Source organism: Drosophila sulfurigaster, chromosome 3 (genome assembly GCF_023558435.1).
Source record: "Drosophila sulfurigaster albostrigata strain 15112-1811.04 chromosome 3, ASM2355843v2, whole genome shotgun sequence".
Classification (NCBI taxonomy): Eukaryota; Metazoa; Arthropoda; class Insecta; order Diptera; family Drosophilidae; genus Drosophila; species Drosophila sulfurigaster.
This window is the reverse complement of record NC_084883.1, coordinates 45,101,515-45,119,761: the sequence shown is the minus strand read 5'-3', so window position 1 is coordinate 45,119,761 and position 18,247 is coordinate 45,101,515. Positions and strand designations below refer to the sequence as shown.

Below are 18,247 nucleotides of genomic sequence, written 5' to 3'. Positions count from 1 at the left end.
TACTGACGGCTGTGGCTTTATACTATTACTTTCAAAATATACTTAAGATTACAAAATATATAAATATAAATAAATGTCAGATAGTCACCCAATGCAACTAAAGCGTGATTAGAGAAGTATAGAATTATTTCTTGAATAAATTCTAAAATTTTTTCATATTCCTGTCACATTATTCATAAGTAACTACCGCGTATGTGAAAGTCAAGCAGCACTCACTTGTAGGTCGCCTAACTTGTTTAGCTTTAAGCTTGCCACATCTATTGTTGCAGTTGCCACCAATGCGTGTTTCTCTTTTTGTCTATCTCTCTTTGCAGACACTCATGTGCAGTGGTGGTCGCGGAACAAGCGCGCCCACGGCAACGGGGCAGGCGGCACGGGTGGCAGTGGCAGCGGAGCGCCGATTGCCGGCAGCGGCAGTGCGCACAATAACAACAATCATCTGAGACGCAGCAACATCTACACAGCGCACCCGGCGGACAGCATACGTGGACTGCAACCGTTGCCGCTGCCGTTGCCACTGCCAATGCCAATGCCGTTGCCAATGCCGCCCACGCTGCCGGCCACATCGTCCACATCAATGTTGTCCGTGTCGCCAGCAGCAGCAGCAGCAACAGTAGGCCAACAGCAGCAGCATCAGCAGCAACAGCAGCCAGCACATTATTTCCATTCATATCATCATCATCATCATCATCACGCACCGCCGCCATTGCCGTCGATGTCGTTGCCACATTACCCGCATGACTGCGACGAGGATGCTGCCTATGAGGAGCCCGAGTATCATCAGCCACAGCAACTACACAGCAGCTCGACCAACAGCAACAGCAACTCGAATAGCGATTCCATGTCGTCGGTCACGTCATCGCCAGCGCCCACTGAGACGAACCATTGGCCGCAGGCCGGCACCATGGTGGTCGCCAGCTGAGAGGCAGCTGACGAGCCGTGCAGCAGCACTTGGTCGCAGCGTCCGCGACGCAGCAGCCTGAGCAGCGGCTGGATTTGGCAGTGACATGTTGCACGGCAACAAAGCAAAAGCAGAAGCAAAAGCGGCAGCCAAAGCCAAAGCGAAAGCATCGTTGTCTACTTAAAATGCGGCTCACAAATTCTGGTGCAGATCATAAAAAGGATTACACGTAACATTTTGTGAAGTTTATTTTGTGTGTGTGTGTGTGTGTCTGTGTGAGTGTGGCAAACGGAAGCAGTCCATAAGGATGCACACGCTCTCTATCTATACTATATACGATATATATGTATATCGCTTGTGTGTCTGCAATTGGGAAAACCGAAACGAATTTAGTGTCACTTCCACTTCCGTTTTGCAAACTATCGAAAACCAAAAGCCCGCAGACAGACGAAGCTAACAGCTAACGAGGGACACAGTATGAGAGGGGCAAAGTGGGGTAAGGGAAGGGAAAGAAGAGGGAACATCATGCTCTTTACATGCCTGGCACGTTTTATCCTTTATTGCCGTTCGGCATTAGTACAGGGATTTTGTCAGATTAAAGCAAATAAAAGGCATGCTTTTTGTTTTCCAACCGGCAACTGCCGGCTTTGCTGCTCTTCATGCCACAAGTTTAAATCGTTCTCTGTCTATGTGTGTGTGTGTGTGTGTGTGTGTTTGTGTATTGCCACTAAAAGCATGACAAAGGGCATATAGACACACAAATATCAAAGTATATTTTTGTTGAACATGAAGCGTTACATGACTGCACTAAAGTGTAGAGCTCAGCCACAGTCTTACCTCACTATACATGTATTTTTGCCCATAATAACTTGATATTGCAGTGTTGCCAAGTCAAGGTGATTAGTTTCTAATACGCAATCAGACAACACAATATTCTTGGCAAAAATAAATTCAACGTTGTTTTCTGTAAATTTCTGAGCCTGTGATTTGAGCTACTTACAAAGCCTGTGATTACTTTGAAAATACTACACAAAAACTTAAACACTTCTTTTCCACAAAAATCAAAGACACATTCTGAAATAAGAAATATTAAAAGTGTTAAGAATAATTGTACTTAAATTTACTCTAACATAGATTTTTTTATCGAAATCAAAAACGCATTCTTAAACACATTCCTGGTGAAATATTTATATAAACTAACTTAAATGTCGCTATAAAGTGTTGAGAATACTTGTACTTAAATATTTCATATATGTATAACATTTGAATTTTACTTAAAGTAAAGATATTCGAAATTTTTTCATAGTAAAAACTTTACTCAAAGTAAAGAAGCAAATTCGCAAAAATTGTATTGAGTGCATTCCCAAATAATATTAAATATTATAGATGAGAGTCACATTTCGACATTTCCTTCAAGCGTAATAAAATATGAATTTCTCTCGAAACAATAAAAATTGCTTAAGACTGCCGAAATGTTAACAAGCAACTTACTAAGATTTCGAACATTTATAATTTCCAAAATTAAGAGTCGCTCAATTTTATAAGAGAAATTTTTATTTGATTCTATTGACTTTTCAAGAATCGTCAAAAGTGGTTTTAAACTGCAGAAACTGTAATATTTTTCATTTCCCACATTTCGCAACACTGCAATTGAATTTTGTGAGTGAATTTTTAAGCAGCTTACGCGGAAGCAGAGCATTTAAAAGTCGCTTAGCAACACAAAATGATTTTCGCCCAAAAACCTTCTTATTGCATGTGGGTTTCTCTGGGAGTGTGTTTGAGTGAGGCAACAGAATGTGTGTGTGAAAGAGTGTGTGTGTGTGTTAACTGGTATCTGCTGTTCAGCATGTTCTCGGCTGCAAATGGCACCAAACTTTGTGGCTTTTCACTTCATTCCTCTTGTTTTGTAATTACAAAAGCAAATAGTTTCGATTGCCATGGCAAAGTGAGCTCAAACTAAAATGAGAAATAAGAAGAGCAAAGGAAACCAAAAAGGAAAACCCACAAAATAAAAAGGAAAGGAAATGAAAAGAAAAACTTTAAATACACAACATAGAGAAAGCTTTTGCAAATATCGGTAATGTTCTGTGGGCCTTAAAAAAAAAAAGAAGAAGTTAGTTGGCTGCCTTCGTTTGTCTGTGAAAAGATTTTCCATGGTTTAAAATTGAAAATTTAAATTTAAATATTTTGTAACATGCTTAAGCATTCATTCATACACAACGCAACAAAAACAAGAACAAAACTTTGAACGCTGCTTACCACACAGGTGAATCATAAACAATTCATGTCATGCATATCAAATAAGCTTAACAACTACAACTGCAAAAAGAGAAGTACTTAACTCGCGCCATTGTATATACACTGTAAATAAATTCGAGTTTGTTATTCGCAATTTGCTCCAATTAGCAATTAATTGAAAGAGCGTGCAACATGAAAAGTTCGAGTTGCCTCTTGCCAGTTACCACAAAATACAATTATTATTATTAGCATTAAATAAAAAAAGAAACGAATAATGAAAGGCTGGAGCAACTGGCTAACGTTACATTCCTCTTCAAAGTTCAAGTTTTACGTTTAAACACAAAACACAAATTACAAATTTAAGAGAAAGATTAAACAACAACAACCAAAGACTAGTCATAATGTTGCTATGTACAAACTATTTAGTAATAACAATCATAATCAAATAAATGAACACGAAAAAACTACGCTCTACCAGTTAATATAATTCGAATAAACTCAACTCTTTTTTCCATTCGACTCTAATTTGAATAGTAAGAAACAAAAAACACGAACTTTAATATATGTAGATAAACAAAAGAAGAATGAAAAACACAACTGCAATATTGTATTTTAAATATTTATTCATTACATGCACACAGTTTCGCATCATAATAACAATTACAATTACAATAATAATGATAACGATAATGATAATGGTAACATTTAATGATAACGCCTAATGTTAATGTTAATGATAATTAGCAACTATAATTAATAACTCAAATGTCAACATTATGAAAAACAAAAAGCTGCAGCGAATTCAACATTCAACTACTACTAAATGCAACTACAAATGTTCCAATTTAGCTTAGCCCAACTAATTATGTGCAACAAAAACGAAAAACAAAAAGCAAAAAACAAAAACAACATCAAATTGACAATTATAAATAATTATTTTCACAATAAATTCCATTAAATTGTTCAACAAATAAAGCAAAAAAATACACACACAGAAGAGAATTTGAAAAAACAATGCAAAATGAATATTCAAACAAAACGAAAGTAAATACAATACAATAAAAACAAACAAAAAATAATAATAATTCCTATAAATGCTTTGTTTTCATTTCATTTTATTTTACTTTATTGGCAACCCATTTAGCAAATTGAGCCAATGAATAATCCATTAACGGATTGAACAAAATTCGTAATAAATTCACACTTTTTGTGCTCAACTGCCGGTAAGTCTTAAAGCTTTGTATATAAAATATAAATGCTAGAGATTTTACATTTTTTATTTAAATCTTTTTAAATAAATTCGTTTTAAATTGAAAGTTTTTTCTTGAACTAAAAGCATCTTTATTTATTTTTGTACCTTAAAAATACGTTCATATTATTTCGAACATGTTTTATACCCGTTACAGTCATAATTGTTGGCAGATATCTACAGAATATTTCTGAAATTTCAGTTTGTCTCGAGGGTAATTTTCTTACGTTGACATTCTGGTATATTTTGTACCTTATGGTATATTTTGAGTAAGTAATAATAAAGCTTTTGGTATAAGTACATTTCTTACTTGCTCGTGGTATATATTGTGTAAGAGTATATTTATATTTCAAATTAATCTTTTGATATATTTTAGAATTTGTTGGCATATTAGTTTGGTATATTTTACTTTCTTACTTTCTTTTAAATAAAAAGCAACTTCATTTATTACTTTGACAATACATTTATATTATTACGCACGTTAAAAAAAAAAAGATTCTTTTACACTCTTATCTTGACTCATAACTTCGAGGTGCAATTAAAAACACTTCATCATATCAGCTGCTTTATAAAGCGACGCCTCTGTATATTCTTTTTTTTTTCTTTATATGATAGCTTGTGGCCTGTTTGAACCCGGAGCTGCCAACATAAAGCTTATCTTGACTTTTGCTGATCCCCATAAGCAAATGCATAAAAATGAAAAACGATTTAATTTCATTTTCATAAACCAAGTGAACAACAGACAAAAAAAAAACCCAAATCCCGGAAGATCTTTTGGCAAAAAAGTGAAAGTTTTCCGATCGCACATTGTTATAATTTTACTCTTGGCAATGACAGGGACTGAGCGAAGAGTGCAATGAAATATTTGGGTTGCCCGGTCAAGATGGAATATTTATGCCATTTATGACACGAAAGGCCCTCGAAACGTGTGCCATGGACGTGCTTACATTCTCTCTCTCTCTCTCTTTTTCGCTCTTTCGCTTGCAACATTTTTGCATATTTGCAGCACGAAGCGAAGCAAGACAAACAACGAAAAATCTGTTGGCCAGATAAAGCTAAGCCGAAAATAAAGCGCAGCCAATTCCCTCTCTTTCTCTCTGTTCGCATCGCGCTTAAGCCACGACGTCGTAAAGCCAATCGAAAGCGAAAGATCTCAGCGACGATATGGAGAGCATATGGACACATGGATCGACTTGGTCCTCTGACGTCGCTCTGTCTGTGGGTGGCAGCGGGCGGCGACTTGCGATTTGCATATTGGAACGATTGAGCCAGGTCCAGGTTCCAGGTCCAGGCTTCGTTTTCGGACCAGACAACAGACAATTGTGTGTTCGACAGCGCCCAAAAAAACAAAAAACAGACACAGGATTGTGTCTGACTAAAAAAAGAGGAGGGGAAAAAAGTGAGATCTGTTTTTCGTGTGGAGGCAGCGCAAATGTCATGCGGTTTTATGACTTCATTAGCGACAACCGTCAAGGAATTTAATGGCCACTCCATGCACAGTTGTCGCACAGTTGCAGTTGCACTCTCCCGTTCTCGTTGTTGCTGTTGTTGTTGTTTGACAAACAAATTTGTGGCACATTTTCGTGCATTTTCCAAGCGCTTGATGAGCAGTCAAACAAAACGAAAGTTTAGCAAACCAGAAACAACAACACAAAACTAATCAGAAGTTTTTGGCCAACTAATCGCAGAACCTGGTCGACATGTCACGAGCCATGAGCAGCCACAAATGAGAGTTGCCACAGGAACTGCAACTGCAACAGCAGCTGACAATGACGATGATGATGATGATGATGCATATGAGGTCGCCTTATAATGAAGTCGTGCATGCCACAAACGACAGCTTGTCTACGGTTCGATGATTAACCAAGCAACTCGTTCAACTGAATAGTTGACACCTTTTCGCTTGTCACGGGAATTGGCGCACAACACTACCTAAAATGGGGATTGAGTGAGAGTTGAGCAAAAGAACTAAATACATAATTATAAAGGGTAAGGGAAAATTTCTAATAAAAGTTTAAAATATGTAAAAGAAAGATTTATATGTTAAATTATCTGAATACAAAACTGTTAAGGTAAGTCGAAAGGATTTATTAGAAATTTAGTTAATAAAAAGGTTAAGAGAATTAAGATAAATTAATAAGAAAGCTTCAAAAACTAATTGCTTGGTAATTCATTATAACTTGTTATATAACATATTGTTAAACTTATGAATAGAGATTAAAATAAACAACTTATTATTGCACTATCTTCGAAAAATATTTAGGATTGTGTTGTCTGTACAATTTATATATATATAATTGGACAATTGTTTGACAATGACATACAAATTAATAAATTGTTGGTATCAAGTTTAACTTGAGTTGGGTTACTATATAAAATTAATATAAACAATTTTTAGTTGCTTTATCTACATACTATATGTTATATAAATTACGTAGAATGACAATGATATTTTATGATGATGTAATAATTGTTTTGCAATGATAATACTAATTACTTATTAATGTATAATAATAATGGTAATGAAAATTGGAAAAGATAGCGAAGATTGGCTGCCGTAAATTTAAGAAATTTAGTCAAAAAAAATTTAGAGATCATTTTAGAAAAATATGATGGTTTTGCTTAACTTTTGGGTTGTTTTAAATACATCTTAAATACACAATTTATTAGATAAACTAAAAACATTAACCTATTAAGAAATTGAAGCTTTTCTACTTAGTTCAAAATTTCTTAAAAATAATAATAAAGAACACTATAAATTCATTAGTTAAACATTTTCAAAATAATTCAATTCATTTGGAATTTCCACCATTGAACAATATTACTTTCGAATTTTAATTGAATCTTGTGCACTATTGGTTTATGAGTATAAAGCTATATATTTTGGGGTTAATTAGATTTAGATAGCTTGCACTTTAATTACTGAAAGCTGCAGCTCGATTAGTTTGATTTATTGAGGCGACCTCAGCAATGCCATCAGAGTCTTGGCAATATGTATATTTTGAGGAAAACAAGGCACACAATGAATGCTCGTAGATTGACGTTTACAGGCTTTCAATAACTTTCCATTGGTTTCGGCTGTGGCAAGCCCACACCGAAAGATACATTGTCGGATAAGCAGAAGTACACAGCAGAGAGGGAGAGACGAGGCTCACAACTGACATCGCTGACTTCTGACTTGAGAGGCTGACGATAATGTCGTCGTCGTTGATGCCGACAGGCGAATCATTCCCATCCTCTTTCTCTTTGCCTGCCTTGGCTTCGATCCACGATCGAATGCCACTCGAAATGCTGGCACATGCATCATCATTATTATCATCATTGTCAGCTGCATGCAAGCGAAAAAATTTCAACTACTGCGCATGAATGAATCACTGAGGAGGATAGAGACACTGCACTACACTGATCTGTGCAACAAGCCAGACTGCGAAGCTGCCAACTGACGATTGTCGACTTCCACCACATGGAATCAGGCTACGGGCACGCCGTCTAACGAGATCGCTGCTTAGATGCTTACGCTGAAAAGAGAGATGCGAGCGAGAGGGGAATTGGGAACTGGGAACAGGCAGCAACTGCATCATGCAAACGTCTAGCGAAAGTCGCGACAAAACTCTCATTGAGCTGCCGAGGCAAAATGCAAAAAAGCAAAAGCCATGTAGCTCCATAATGATGAATTAGGCTGCTGTCATGTCATGACAAAGGCGCTGCATCTGCATGCAATTGTCAGCACAGTGTGACAAAAATTAAAAGCGCTTGAGCATTATGGGTTTAAGAGTGCAATGATAAAATTAGGTAAACAATTAAATGAAAATTGATTTTAATATAATATTACGGCAGCTTAAGATAACAGGCGTATACTTAACATAGCCGCCTCCGTCTGTCTTTTCGCTAACATTAATGAGAGCTACTCTTTTAGTGTTCAAATTAGTGAAATTCGCCACACATCTGACGTTTTATTATAGCTATGTGTTAAATACATTAGTAATATCTCTTTTATGGTATGTTGCTGCGTTTAAATACACAACAAAAATGATGTGCGCATACTTAATATGTTTGTCTGTCCGCTAGCATTAATGTGAGCCTTACTTTTAGTTTTCAAGTTAGTTGAATCATATTTGTTATACATCAAACATAAGTATTTAAGGACTTTACAAGCACCCTAATTCATTGCTTAGATGTTTAGCAAATGTTCCTAGGAATAAAATACTCAAAAAGATACATTCAACTTCTGCTGATGTATATACATACAATTTTTGTATTTCTAACTAACTTATTATACCACTTTTATTTACTATTAAGCTAAATTAAGATGATTAAGACTAAGATTAAATTAAGGCATTACATTCTTGCTTTTTATTGGATTATATTAAAATGATTCGCTTTATCCCAAAAATAGAAAATAGAAAACTGCTGAATAAGTAAATCTTTAAAGTAAATTATAATGTTCACAAATCTATTAAATGTTTTTTTATGATTTTATTTTTAAATAAATTTGTAAACATTTTCCTCAACTTCAGCACCACTGTGCGCTGTGCGGGACGCAAGGAGTGGAAGCTGCGCTTGTGCTAAGTAAGTAAACACTGGCAAAATGCAATTGCAATTGCGAATATTCAAACGTAAGTAGGAAGTGGAGTCTTAAATGAGCTAAAAAGAAGCAGGAGAAAAACGAAAAGACAGCCAAAACCACAAGAGATGGCTGTCTGACAAATCGTTTGCTGTTCGACTTAGCCATCGTTTTGCTGTCCTGTTGTCTTGTTGTCTAGTTGCATCGTCTAGCTGGGATTGGCGCTGCTTGCGCCTTCCTAAGTGAAATTCGGTGTACAATAAGCGAATGCGAGGGTTCATTTCATTTCGTTTGCCTTTTTTTTGTGGCTGCATCACGTCATGGTCCTCGTTGCACGTTGCATGCAAATAGAGAGCTAAGAGCAGAACAGGGCTGTGGCTGTGGCTGCCGATCCGTTGGCGTTTTGCTAATTAATTGTGGCGACTTGTCGCTGGCAATTAGTTGTGGCATAAGCAGATGACATGTTGTGTCATGTGTCATGCCGCTGGATGTTGCAACAAATGAAGTTATTACCCCTGGACTTGCCACAGAATTGCTTCAGCAGCAGATGCTTGCCCTCGTAGCTGCTCAGGTTAATTGCCAACAATAAGATTCAATCAAGCTAATGACGGAGCAGTCTGAACTAACCAAAAACCTGCTTGCAGTACCTGCTTCATTTTCCTTTGCCACATTCCGCGCTCTCGCCATGTTGCATGCTCTCCATGCTCAACACAATTGCAATTTATGAGTTGCTCCATGTTGCCACAAGTTGCTGCTGCCGATGCCGCAGCAACTGGCTGATGTTTAGCTGTGGCTGTTGCGGGGGCGCAGGGCAATCTCACCGGGTCGCATGCATAATATGCAACCTCGTTGCAAAAACTTTCTTCGGATAGCCCCAAATTATTGATAAACTGTGCAAAGAACTCTTGAGTTCAGGTTGTGGAAGACTTGATACTCTTGCTCTCAAGTTGCCTCCGTTTTCCCCAGATTGTTTTAAATGTGTGTTAAGAAGTTACGGCTGCAACTTGACATCTTGTGAAAGTTTCGCTTTGCCGTGGATATTTAGACAACGAATTATTTAGGCGATCGATTATGCAAGGAATATCGAAAAAGCAGAGATCAGTTTAAAATGAAATAGATTATGTTAGTCTCGAGAGAGGCCATTCTTCAAAATTTTGAACAAGTTCCTTAAATGATAAATTTGTCTTGATTGTTGATGTATCGAAATATGCAATTTAAAATTATGTTAGTATTATGTATTACTTCGATCTAAGTAAGCATATTGCAGAAATAGAGCTAAGCAATTAAGCTCTTTTCTAAGAATAAACAACCGTTTATTGGCGTTCAAGACTGTATCTTTCTTACTTGTTGAGGATCGCAATTCTTCCGTGCATTCAACAAGCTCCTTCACCGATAGAACTGATAATTGGTTTCAGCAGGCAACTATTGAATTCGAGGTTATATTATCGAACACTTTCATGTAAGAAAGGATTTATCCAAATTTTAGCTAAGAAAAGAAGCTCTTTTCTAAAAATATAATACATACTTAAAATAGATACATATTTGCCTAGTTTGCAAGTGTGCAATTTTACAGACTTGGAAAGTCAAAATGCACTTAATAAGAATACAAAATTCTGATGTTTATCTAAGGCAAGCATTGTTGCTAAATTCGTTACACCCTTCGAAAGAGTATGAAGACTAAATGTTTATAGTTTAGTTGTTGCTGAGCTGCCAAAGTGAACCGTCTGCAAATTGGTTTCGGAGGCAAATCCCAGCAGCCGCTGCGATTAACGAGCATGCGAAGAAAGAGCTGGGAATAAGTAGTTGTGATTGCTTTATGAGCAGCGATTGAAAGACACAGACAAAAATGACGCTAAAATTAGCTAAAGGGATGCATTAAGTATACGCCAGAGTAGTTGGTGCTTTGTGTATTTTATTGAGTATTATGTGCAACAAGAATAATATTAAGCAGGTGCATTTTAAATACGTTGTTAAGTGTTTTCAATAGTATTTAATCCAGGCTCTCCAACATCAATGTGAGTATGCTGTAGCATTGCTTAAGTATCTGTAAAAATATCAAAGATTACTCAATATCCTCATATACAGAAAGCATTAACTTACAGCCATGTAACTAGTGAGATTTAAGGGCGGAAAAGGAGCTGCACCCATTGAGAGTGATTTCTGTGCCCGTCGTATTATGAATCCGATATCACGCTGAATCTCCGGCACAGGTGGCGACCACTCGTAGGCATCAAATGCAGCTCCTGCCACATTGAAAGCGTGTTCGTTGACCATGTTGCCAGCGATGCACCAGTAGGATAGATGCAAAAAGCTGAGCACCATAAAGAGCATGAATCTTGCGGCCACTGAGGGATCATGACGAGCCACCAGCGAGATAAATGTGGACAAGGAGATCAAGAAAAAGGACACGATCATCTGCATGATCATGGGTCCATAGAATACTTCGTTGGTGAGCTCCACAAGGCTGTAATAAAAAGTTAGTAATTGCGGAATGTTTCTATAGAGAGAATACAGATTAAAGTTTGATAACTTTTTGATCTTCAAAAAAAAAAATCCAGATTTGATGATGAAACAAAAAAAAAAAGAAATAAGATTTGAATCTGGTTGAAATCTGGTTTTATAATCGATGATTTTTAAAATCCATGAAATTTGTTCTGTTTTTCTAGTAATGTGTCAAATAAAAATATTTTCAATTTAAAAATATTTTAAATGCGATCAAAGTCAAAAACTAGTATTTATATACTAAAAAAACAAGATTTTAATCTTTAAAACGTGTTGTAACAAATTCCATTCTGAAACACTTCTTTAAAAAAAAACTCAATATAAAATCATATGTATTTTTAAGTTGCTTATAAAAGTCATTTTTTAGCATTGGTCAATCGGTAAAAATCTTAAAACAAGAATCATCGAGAAATGGAGTGTCAAAGTTTTAATTTCTTTTTTTCGCCGTTTTAGCTCATCAGTAAGTAAAGTAAATATATAAATTAATGGGATAAATAAATAAAGAAAGTTTCGAGAATCAAAAATGTTGTAGAATTCTTAGCTTAATTTTGAAATCGTTTGGCTTTAACTTTGACTTGACTTTCAAAGTATTGAAATTGGTTTTCTATTCTTTTTACTCACCTAAGGATCCTCTGGTGAAATATGCAAATGCGTCGCAGCTCGAAACGATAAAGTGCCACATCGTGACGATTGAGCTTGGACATGCAACGCAGCTCCACACACAGGATCTTCATGTTGGCAGCCAGCTGGAAAAAAGATGTGTACACTCAACAAATCTAAGAAGAGCAATGCGTACATATTGTTAATCAATGCAAAAACTTGCCACCCATAGACAATAGCGTGAGCATAAGGATGTCTATCGGGATCATGCCAACCGAATGGAAATATCGCATGAAAGGGCAACTTTTGATTCGTATAAACAGGAAGAGTCGCAATCAAGCCGACAAACATAGAGAGACCAAAGAACCAAAGGACACTTAGAGACGATTCTACAGTATAATGATAACGTTGTATAGACCGAATTTCATCGGCTGAATGTTTTTTTCTTCACTTCCCGATGACAGGCTTCCAATCTATCGACTAAATCATCGACTTTATCGGCACGAAAGTACAAAAAGTGCCATTTGGTCATCAAGTAAACCATCTAAGGTAGAGAGTTTTATTTAAGTTGTTTATATATAGAATTTAGTTAAATATTTACTCCACAGTTCCACAAAAGATCCTGACCTAAGGTCACAAAATCTTCGTCCTCGTGTAGCGCCCACACAGTAGTAACAATGAAAAAATTGATTTGCAATAAAATGTAAAGGTTCCAAGCGCGTTGAATCAAAGTTCGACTTTCCGACTTAATCGGAAAGCTGCCCCAGGCGCTGCTTAAGAGAAAACAAAGTATGACTTACATTAAATTATTTAAATTTATGTGCAATACTTTACATTAGTTGCAGGCGATTGTAGTGGATTGATATGTGCTCCGGATGCACATTGTTGTGTAATACTACCCACAGTTCCATCGGATGTACGCGGAGCAATCTCCATCTCCTTTGAAGCTCATCAATGAGAGACATTGCACGTGTTTTAGCCACTTATTAGACTGACAACTGGAAAACATCTTGTGAGTTGCTTATATAGACGTAACTTGAGGGTTGCAAAACTGCAAATCGATAGTGTATGAGCTTATTATTATTATATATTATTATTAATGAATGGAAGGGCATACAATTATATTGACTAATCACAAGGACATTTTACAGGGCTGCAGTACAAGTATTTGAAATTTTTAAATTTTTAAATCTATGAAGATTATTTTATATGATTGCAAATTTTACTTTATTTTAATATACAAATATATATATTTTTTATTTTTATATTTCATGTTTATTTAGCAACTACCTTCAACATTTCTTCAATTTCAAGATTTTTTAAGATAACTTTTATTTCAATTTTTAGCTCTTTCGTTTATTTATATTGGAAAATTATATACGTTCTTGATGCTTTTGGGAACTGTGTTTTAAGTTATCGAAATATTTCACAAGTGTTTACAAAAATTTCACCAACTAATATGCTGAGTTTTATGACTTTGCCTATTTTATTTACCTCCGTTATTTTAAATTTTTCTAATTTTGTTTAGAGATAATTTAAAATTTCTTTATTTTTGCTTAACCATTCCATAAGTTTCTCACTCTGGAGCCCAGATCAATCTATGATTTATGTTACAATTGTTTTTATGAATTTCTCAAACAATTTGTTGTATCATATCATCATGTTTAATACAAAAATTGACTTTCAAATTTCTCTAAGATTCTAGACTTTGTAGATATAATTGTATAACTTTATAAGGCAGCTTTTACTCTTTTAGTTTCGTGCTGTTTTAATAAAAAATAACTCTTTTTGACATATATTCATTAATATTGAGAGTTCTGTAAATTTCGGATACGCTTCAAGCTGTCTTGAGCCTAGTTTAATCTCAGAATTAATTCAGCCCTGTTTTCTGTAAATTTCTCAAGCAATTTACAGCGATACGCCCACATAATGAGAAACGCGATAGAATGTTTCCAGCTGCGGTGAGAGACTCGATGATTGTTATGGCATTTGGCATAGACGTAAACAATGCATATAGCAAAAAGGAAAATTATAGTCGAGGGCGCCAATTAGGTTACTGATACGCAGTTTCTGTTATTATATATCAAGAAACCATAACACGATTTTCAGCATTGAGCAAAAGGAAAACAAAAACACCGCCGTAGATATCTCAGTGAATGGTGGTGCATAGTGCATGTTGCATGTGGCACGTTGGTTGCAGTGGCAACAAAGTTTGCACTTTTTATCGTGCGTTTTGCTTACTTTTTCCTCGGCTCCTTTTAAGGCAACAAAAATGCATTTTACAGTTCGTTTTCCATTTTCCATTTTTTGCTTTTGTTGTTGCCTCTCGTTTGCAAGCGCAAATCTTTAACGGCTTGCAAAAATATTGCCAATGCCAAATTTGGTAGTCAACGATATGGATGAAGTCTAGAACGTCGCATCGCATCGCCTGTTCGGTTCTATTCTGTTTGCCTTTTAGCCAACTAGCTAGCCAACTAGCTAAGCTAGCCAGCTAGTGTTCTCTTTGTGCATTGTGCTGACTTTTGACTTTTGCTATCTTTTCCGACCCGAACTCAATTCAACTGTTTCAGTCGTCACCCGCAATACACCAGACACGGGTCTTATTAATCTGGATAGCATTTAGCTGAACCTTGTCGTACTCTCGTATTCGTATTCGCATTCGTATTTGGCAAATGGCCAATGCAACTGACATGTCGCTGCTTGTCCAACGTTGCAAGTTTCGTCGACGTCGTCATCGTCGTCGCTTCATTAGGAACCAGCAACCAGCGCAACATTGTTGCATCAACGAAACCACGACAGCTCTACGATGAGGCAAACTCTGACAATTTTCATCAAATTCTGCTCAACTTGCGTGTTTACTTTATACACTAACGGCAGGTCCTTGGAAATTATTTGCTAAGAAAACGTTGCTGAAATTGAAAAACGAAACTCTACTGGAAATATATAGTATTTAAACTTTAAAATTAGGATCAAATTAAATTAAATTATTTCGGTTTATTCACAATAATTAGAAAACTTTATTAGAAATATTTATGAATCAAATTTTAGATAAAAGGCTAATCAGAGAAAACAGATCGACATCAACTTGTTTGAAATTGAAAAGTATATTACAAATATGGATATTTGGGACTTTTCTATAATTTCTTGAATTAGAAATATATTCTTGAACTGACCTTGTATTTTTTTCATATTTTAGTCAATATCAATCTTATTAAAAATATATACAGTTTGACCTTAAACGAAATACAATGGAAGTTGTTAATTTAATTATTTTGTATAGAATTATGTTATTTTTCTTATATGAAAACCTATCGAGATGAAGATTGCTTGGAAAGTATTTAAACACAGTTTTAGTTCAAAGACAAATAAATGAAACTATTCTCAATTCATAAAGATATTGTATACCAGTTTTTTCACGATTAGATTACGATTGCTTTATTCTTATTTTTACTTCATTTGGTATTTACTTATTTCGCTCAAAGTTGATTATCGATATCTAAACATTAATATATCGTATGCCAAATACTAATATTTCAATATGAAATAGTTTTATATCGGGTTTCAAAAAACTTTATAAGTAGTATATAAGTTCCTTAAAATTTAAAAATTTTGTCCAATATTTTATTTTAAGATACCTCATTCAACAAAATCTCTTATATTTATTTCCAGCAATATTTTAGAGCTGGTGCTCAAAGACTATAAAAATTATAGTTTTTTAGCTGCGAATTTTGAAGAGCATTTCATCAGTGACACATTAAAGTTATCCTCAATCGTATTTTTCGGCTGCTCGAGATTTGAGTTTGAAGCTTTCGCTTTGTCGGTAGACAGAGGCAAGGCTGAAAGCTAGACAACTTGGTTGCAGCTTGGCAGCAACTGGTAACTTGCAACAGGCAACAGGCAACTAGCAACTGGTAAGTTGCAACTTGCAACGTGGTACCTGGCGCAGGTAGCACTACAATTTGCGCGCTTGTCAAGTGTACGACAACATTACGCGCAATTGTTCAATGTCAATGCATTTGATGGGCATGAAATGTCTCTCCAGGCACAGTTGATGTATTGTTTTTGTTGTTCGTATTGTTGCTGTTGTTGTCCTCATTCATTGTTTTGAGGCGGCATCTGCAGCAGGCAACAATTCCCATGTGCTGACATGTTGTGTGATAACGAAGCTGCCTCTTAAGTGCGCCTTTGTCGCGGCAACAAACGCAAAAGACAAACAGTTCGTCAGTCAGTCAGTTGGACAATCTGACAGTCAGTCATTGCAGCATGCAACATGTTGCACAGCCTATGAACTCAATTAAGCTTAAGCCCACCTATCGCGAGCCATTCAACTACTTGTTTACGTTTCCTCGAAAATGATTCGAAACTATTTCAAAGTATTCATGATGATAGACTAAAAACTCTATTGGATGGCATACTAAAGACATGCCTCGAAGTTGCAGTTGCACATTGCACGTTGCAACGCCCCGAAATAAAGTAAACTTTTCGTTTTTATTACAACTGATAATACGATCTGTGTGTGTGTGCAGATCGTACCAAACATTCCCTGCGGGATATTGGGCTGTGTGTTTTTTTATTTAAAAGCCGCTCATTTCAAGTGATTTTTCGGTTAATAAATGCATCAAAATGTTGAATCTAAAACATTTTTATGTCGTATAATTAATCACAATTATATATTTCTATGGTCCAAAGTAAATGATGGCCGGACAATGGCCAACAATGCGAAACGACTTTGACTTGAATGTGGACGTTGACTTAAACTTGGACTTGGACTTGGACTTGGGCTTTGGGATGTGGCGCCACAGGGGGGTTGCATGGCCAAACAGAGAGTGAGAGAGGAGAGGGAGGGAGAGAGATCGAAAGAAAGAAAGAGAGAGGGAAGCGTAGCAGAGTTTTGCCAAGCGGCGCACTAAAATTTTATGACTCTATTATGAGAGTGGCGGCTATTCAGTTCCAGCTACGCTCCCGCCAACAGCTCCGTTGTGGCTCCATTGTGGTGCACCAAGCCATGGCTATTGTTCTAGCAACAAGGGGAGGGGGAAAGGTAGTCGTAGTTGTAGTTGTAGTTGTTGGTGCTGAGTCTGGAGCCGCTCATTGTTGCACTTGCCTTTGCTTTGGCTACAGCTTTGGCCTCTGCATATGCGCAAGTGGATGCCAAAGATTTCAGCACACAGATTATACAAGCAACACACACACTCACACATAGTAGTATATCTTTCTACATACACTTGCGCGCTTAGATTGCCTTTGGGCCGTCGTAATTTATAACTGAGCTAAAATAGCCGAGAAAAAAGCTTTGCGGCAACCAAAAAATAATGCACACAAATTTGCGTTGAACTTCGAGCGTCAAGTTTGCTTTTCGCTCTCAGTGACTCTCCTACCCCCCTCTGTCTAACATATGCCACCTCTCCACTTGCCCCCTTCCCACTCTTGGTTTGACCAGCACTTGCATGTGTCTCCCTCTCTCTCTCTGCTGCCACGCCTCGGCTCCTGCACCATGGAACAATAAACTGCATTCCTCGGATATTAATCACAGCAGCGCCACGCTTATGAATAACTCTCGACTCCTCAACTCCCCCCTCATATAACTCTCTCTACACTTTATTTCAGCCATTCCAAGCACTCTCTGGTACTTCTCTTTTTTTCGAGTATCTTTTCTGTGCTTTATTAAATCGAAAAAATTGCAAAGTTAAAGCTTGCGAACGTGACAGTCGAAAACTTAAAAAAAATAAAGCAGCTATTCAATAAAGATCATTATTGCACATTGTAAAGTTTGCAATAAAAGACACATTGAAATTTATTTTCATGCTTGAAATATGGTATGAAGAGTCGTAAGATTTGCAGATATATAATTTTATATTATTGATGTAAGAGTTATTAATATAATATGATCTAAATGATATATACCTAATCATACAAAGAAAGAAAAAATGTACTAAAATTAAGAATAAACCCATAAATCATGATTGTTTGTATGGCAAAATTAAACCAAGAAGATTTATTCTTAAATCTTGTTCAAAAATCTATATTGTCCAATCTTGAAACAATGGATAAATCTTAAAATTAAACTAAAAATGCAAAACTTATATTGAGATCAAACGTTTTAGATTAAATTTAGATTAAAAATATTTGATATATGTAAGATTGATTATGACAATAGATTATAGGAAGATTATATCCTTGTTTTCAAAATAGA

At 36.1% G+C, this 18,247-nt stretch overlaps 3 protein-coding genes across 3 annotated transcripts in view; 1 reads left to right on the top strand and 2 right to left on the bottom strand.

Annotated features, from left to right (window-relative positions):
* The window catches only part of LOC133843299 (dual specificity tyrosine-phosphorylation-regulated kinase 1A), a 34,694-nt gene extending 32,554 nt beyond the window's left edge, over window positions 1–2,140 (top strand). Inside the window, exon 4 of the mRNA XM_062276803.1 lies at window positions 315–2,140. Coding sequence (XP_062132787.1) covers window positions 315–922 — 608 coding nt within the window. The 3' untranslated portion in view covers window positions 923–2,140. The remainder of the gene's footprint in view (window positions 1–314) is intronic.
* An 8,715-nt stretch (window positions 2,141–10,855) lies between these two features.
* LOC133843309 (odorant receptor 65a-like) lies at window positions 10,856–12,307 on the bottom strand. The gene is made up of 3 exons (XM_062276811.1): window positions 12,076–12,307; window positions 11,053–11,416; window positions 10,856–10,996 (listed from the first exon to the last, which is right to left on the bottom strand). The coding sequence occupies exons 1-3, from the start codon at window positions 12,186–12,188 to the stop codon at window positions 10,943–10,945; spliced, it is 531 nt and encodes a 176-aa protein (XP_062132795.1). The 5' UTR covers window positions 12,189–12,307; the 3' UTR covers window positions 10,856–10,942.
* Window positions 12,308–12,344: 37 nt separating this feature from the next.
* LOC133843310 (odorant receptor 47b-like) lies at window positions 12,345–13,101 on the bottom strand. The gene is made up of 3 exons (XM_062276812.1): window positions 12,889–13,101; window positions 12,656–12,824; window positions 12,345–12,598 (listed from the first exon to the last, which is right to left on the bottom strand). Exons 1-3 carry the CDS (start codon window positions 13,017–13,019, stop codon window positions 12,479–12,481), a joined length of 420 nt encoding a protein of 139 aa, XP_062132796.1. The 5' UTR covers window positions 13,020–13,101; the 3' UTR covers window positions 12,345–12,478.
* Between the last annotated feature and the right edge of the window lie 5,146 nt (window positions 13,102–18,247).

Bases quoted from the DNA above. Each gene is read 5' to 3' on its own strand.
- LOC133843309 (XM_062276811.1), bottom strand. From the start codon at position 12,188: ATGAAGATCCTGTGTGTGGAGCTGCGTTGCATGTCCAAGCTCAATCGT. The intron at 11,417-12,075 runs GTGAGTAAAAAG...TTTTTATTACAG, and splicing joins TTTCACCAGAGGATCCTTAG to CCTTGTGGAGCTCACCAACG. The intron at 10,997-11,052 runs GTAAGTTAATGC...ATATTTTTACAG, and splicing joins ATCTCACTAGTTACATGGCT to ATACTTAAGCAATGCTACAG.
- LOC133843310 (XM_062276812.1), bottom strand. From the start codon at position 13,019: ATGTCTCTCATTGATGAGCTTCAAAGGAGATGGAGATTGCTCCGCGTA. The intron at 12,825-12,888 runs GTAAAGTATTGC...TCTCTTAAGCAG, and splicing joins TACAATCGCCTGCAACTAAT to CGCCTGGGGCAGCTTTCCGA. The intron at 12,599-12,655 runs GTAAATATTTAA...TCTCTACCTTAG, and splicing joins ATCTTTTGTGGAACTGTGGA to ATGGTTTACTTGATGACCAA.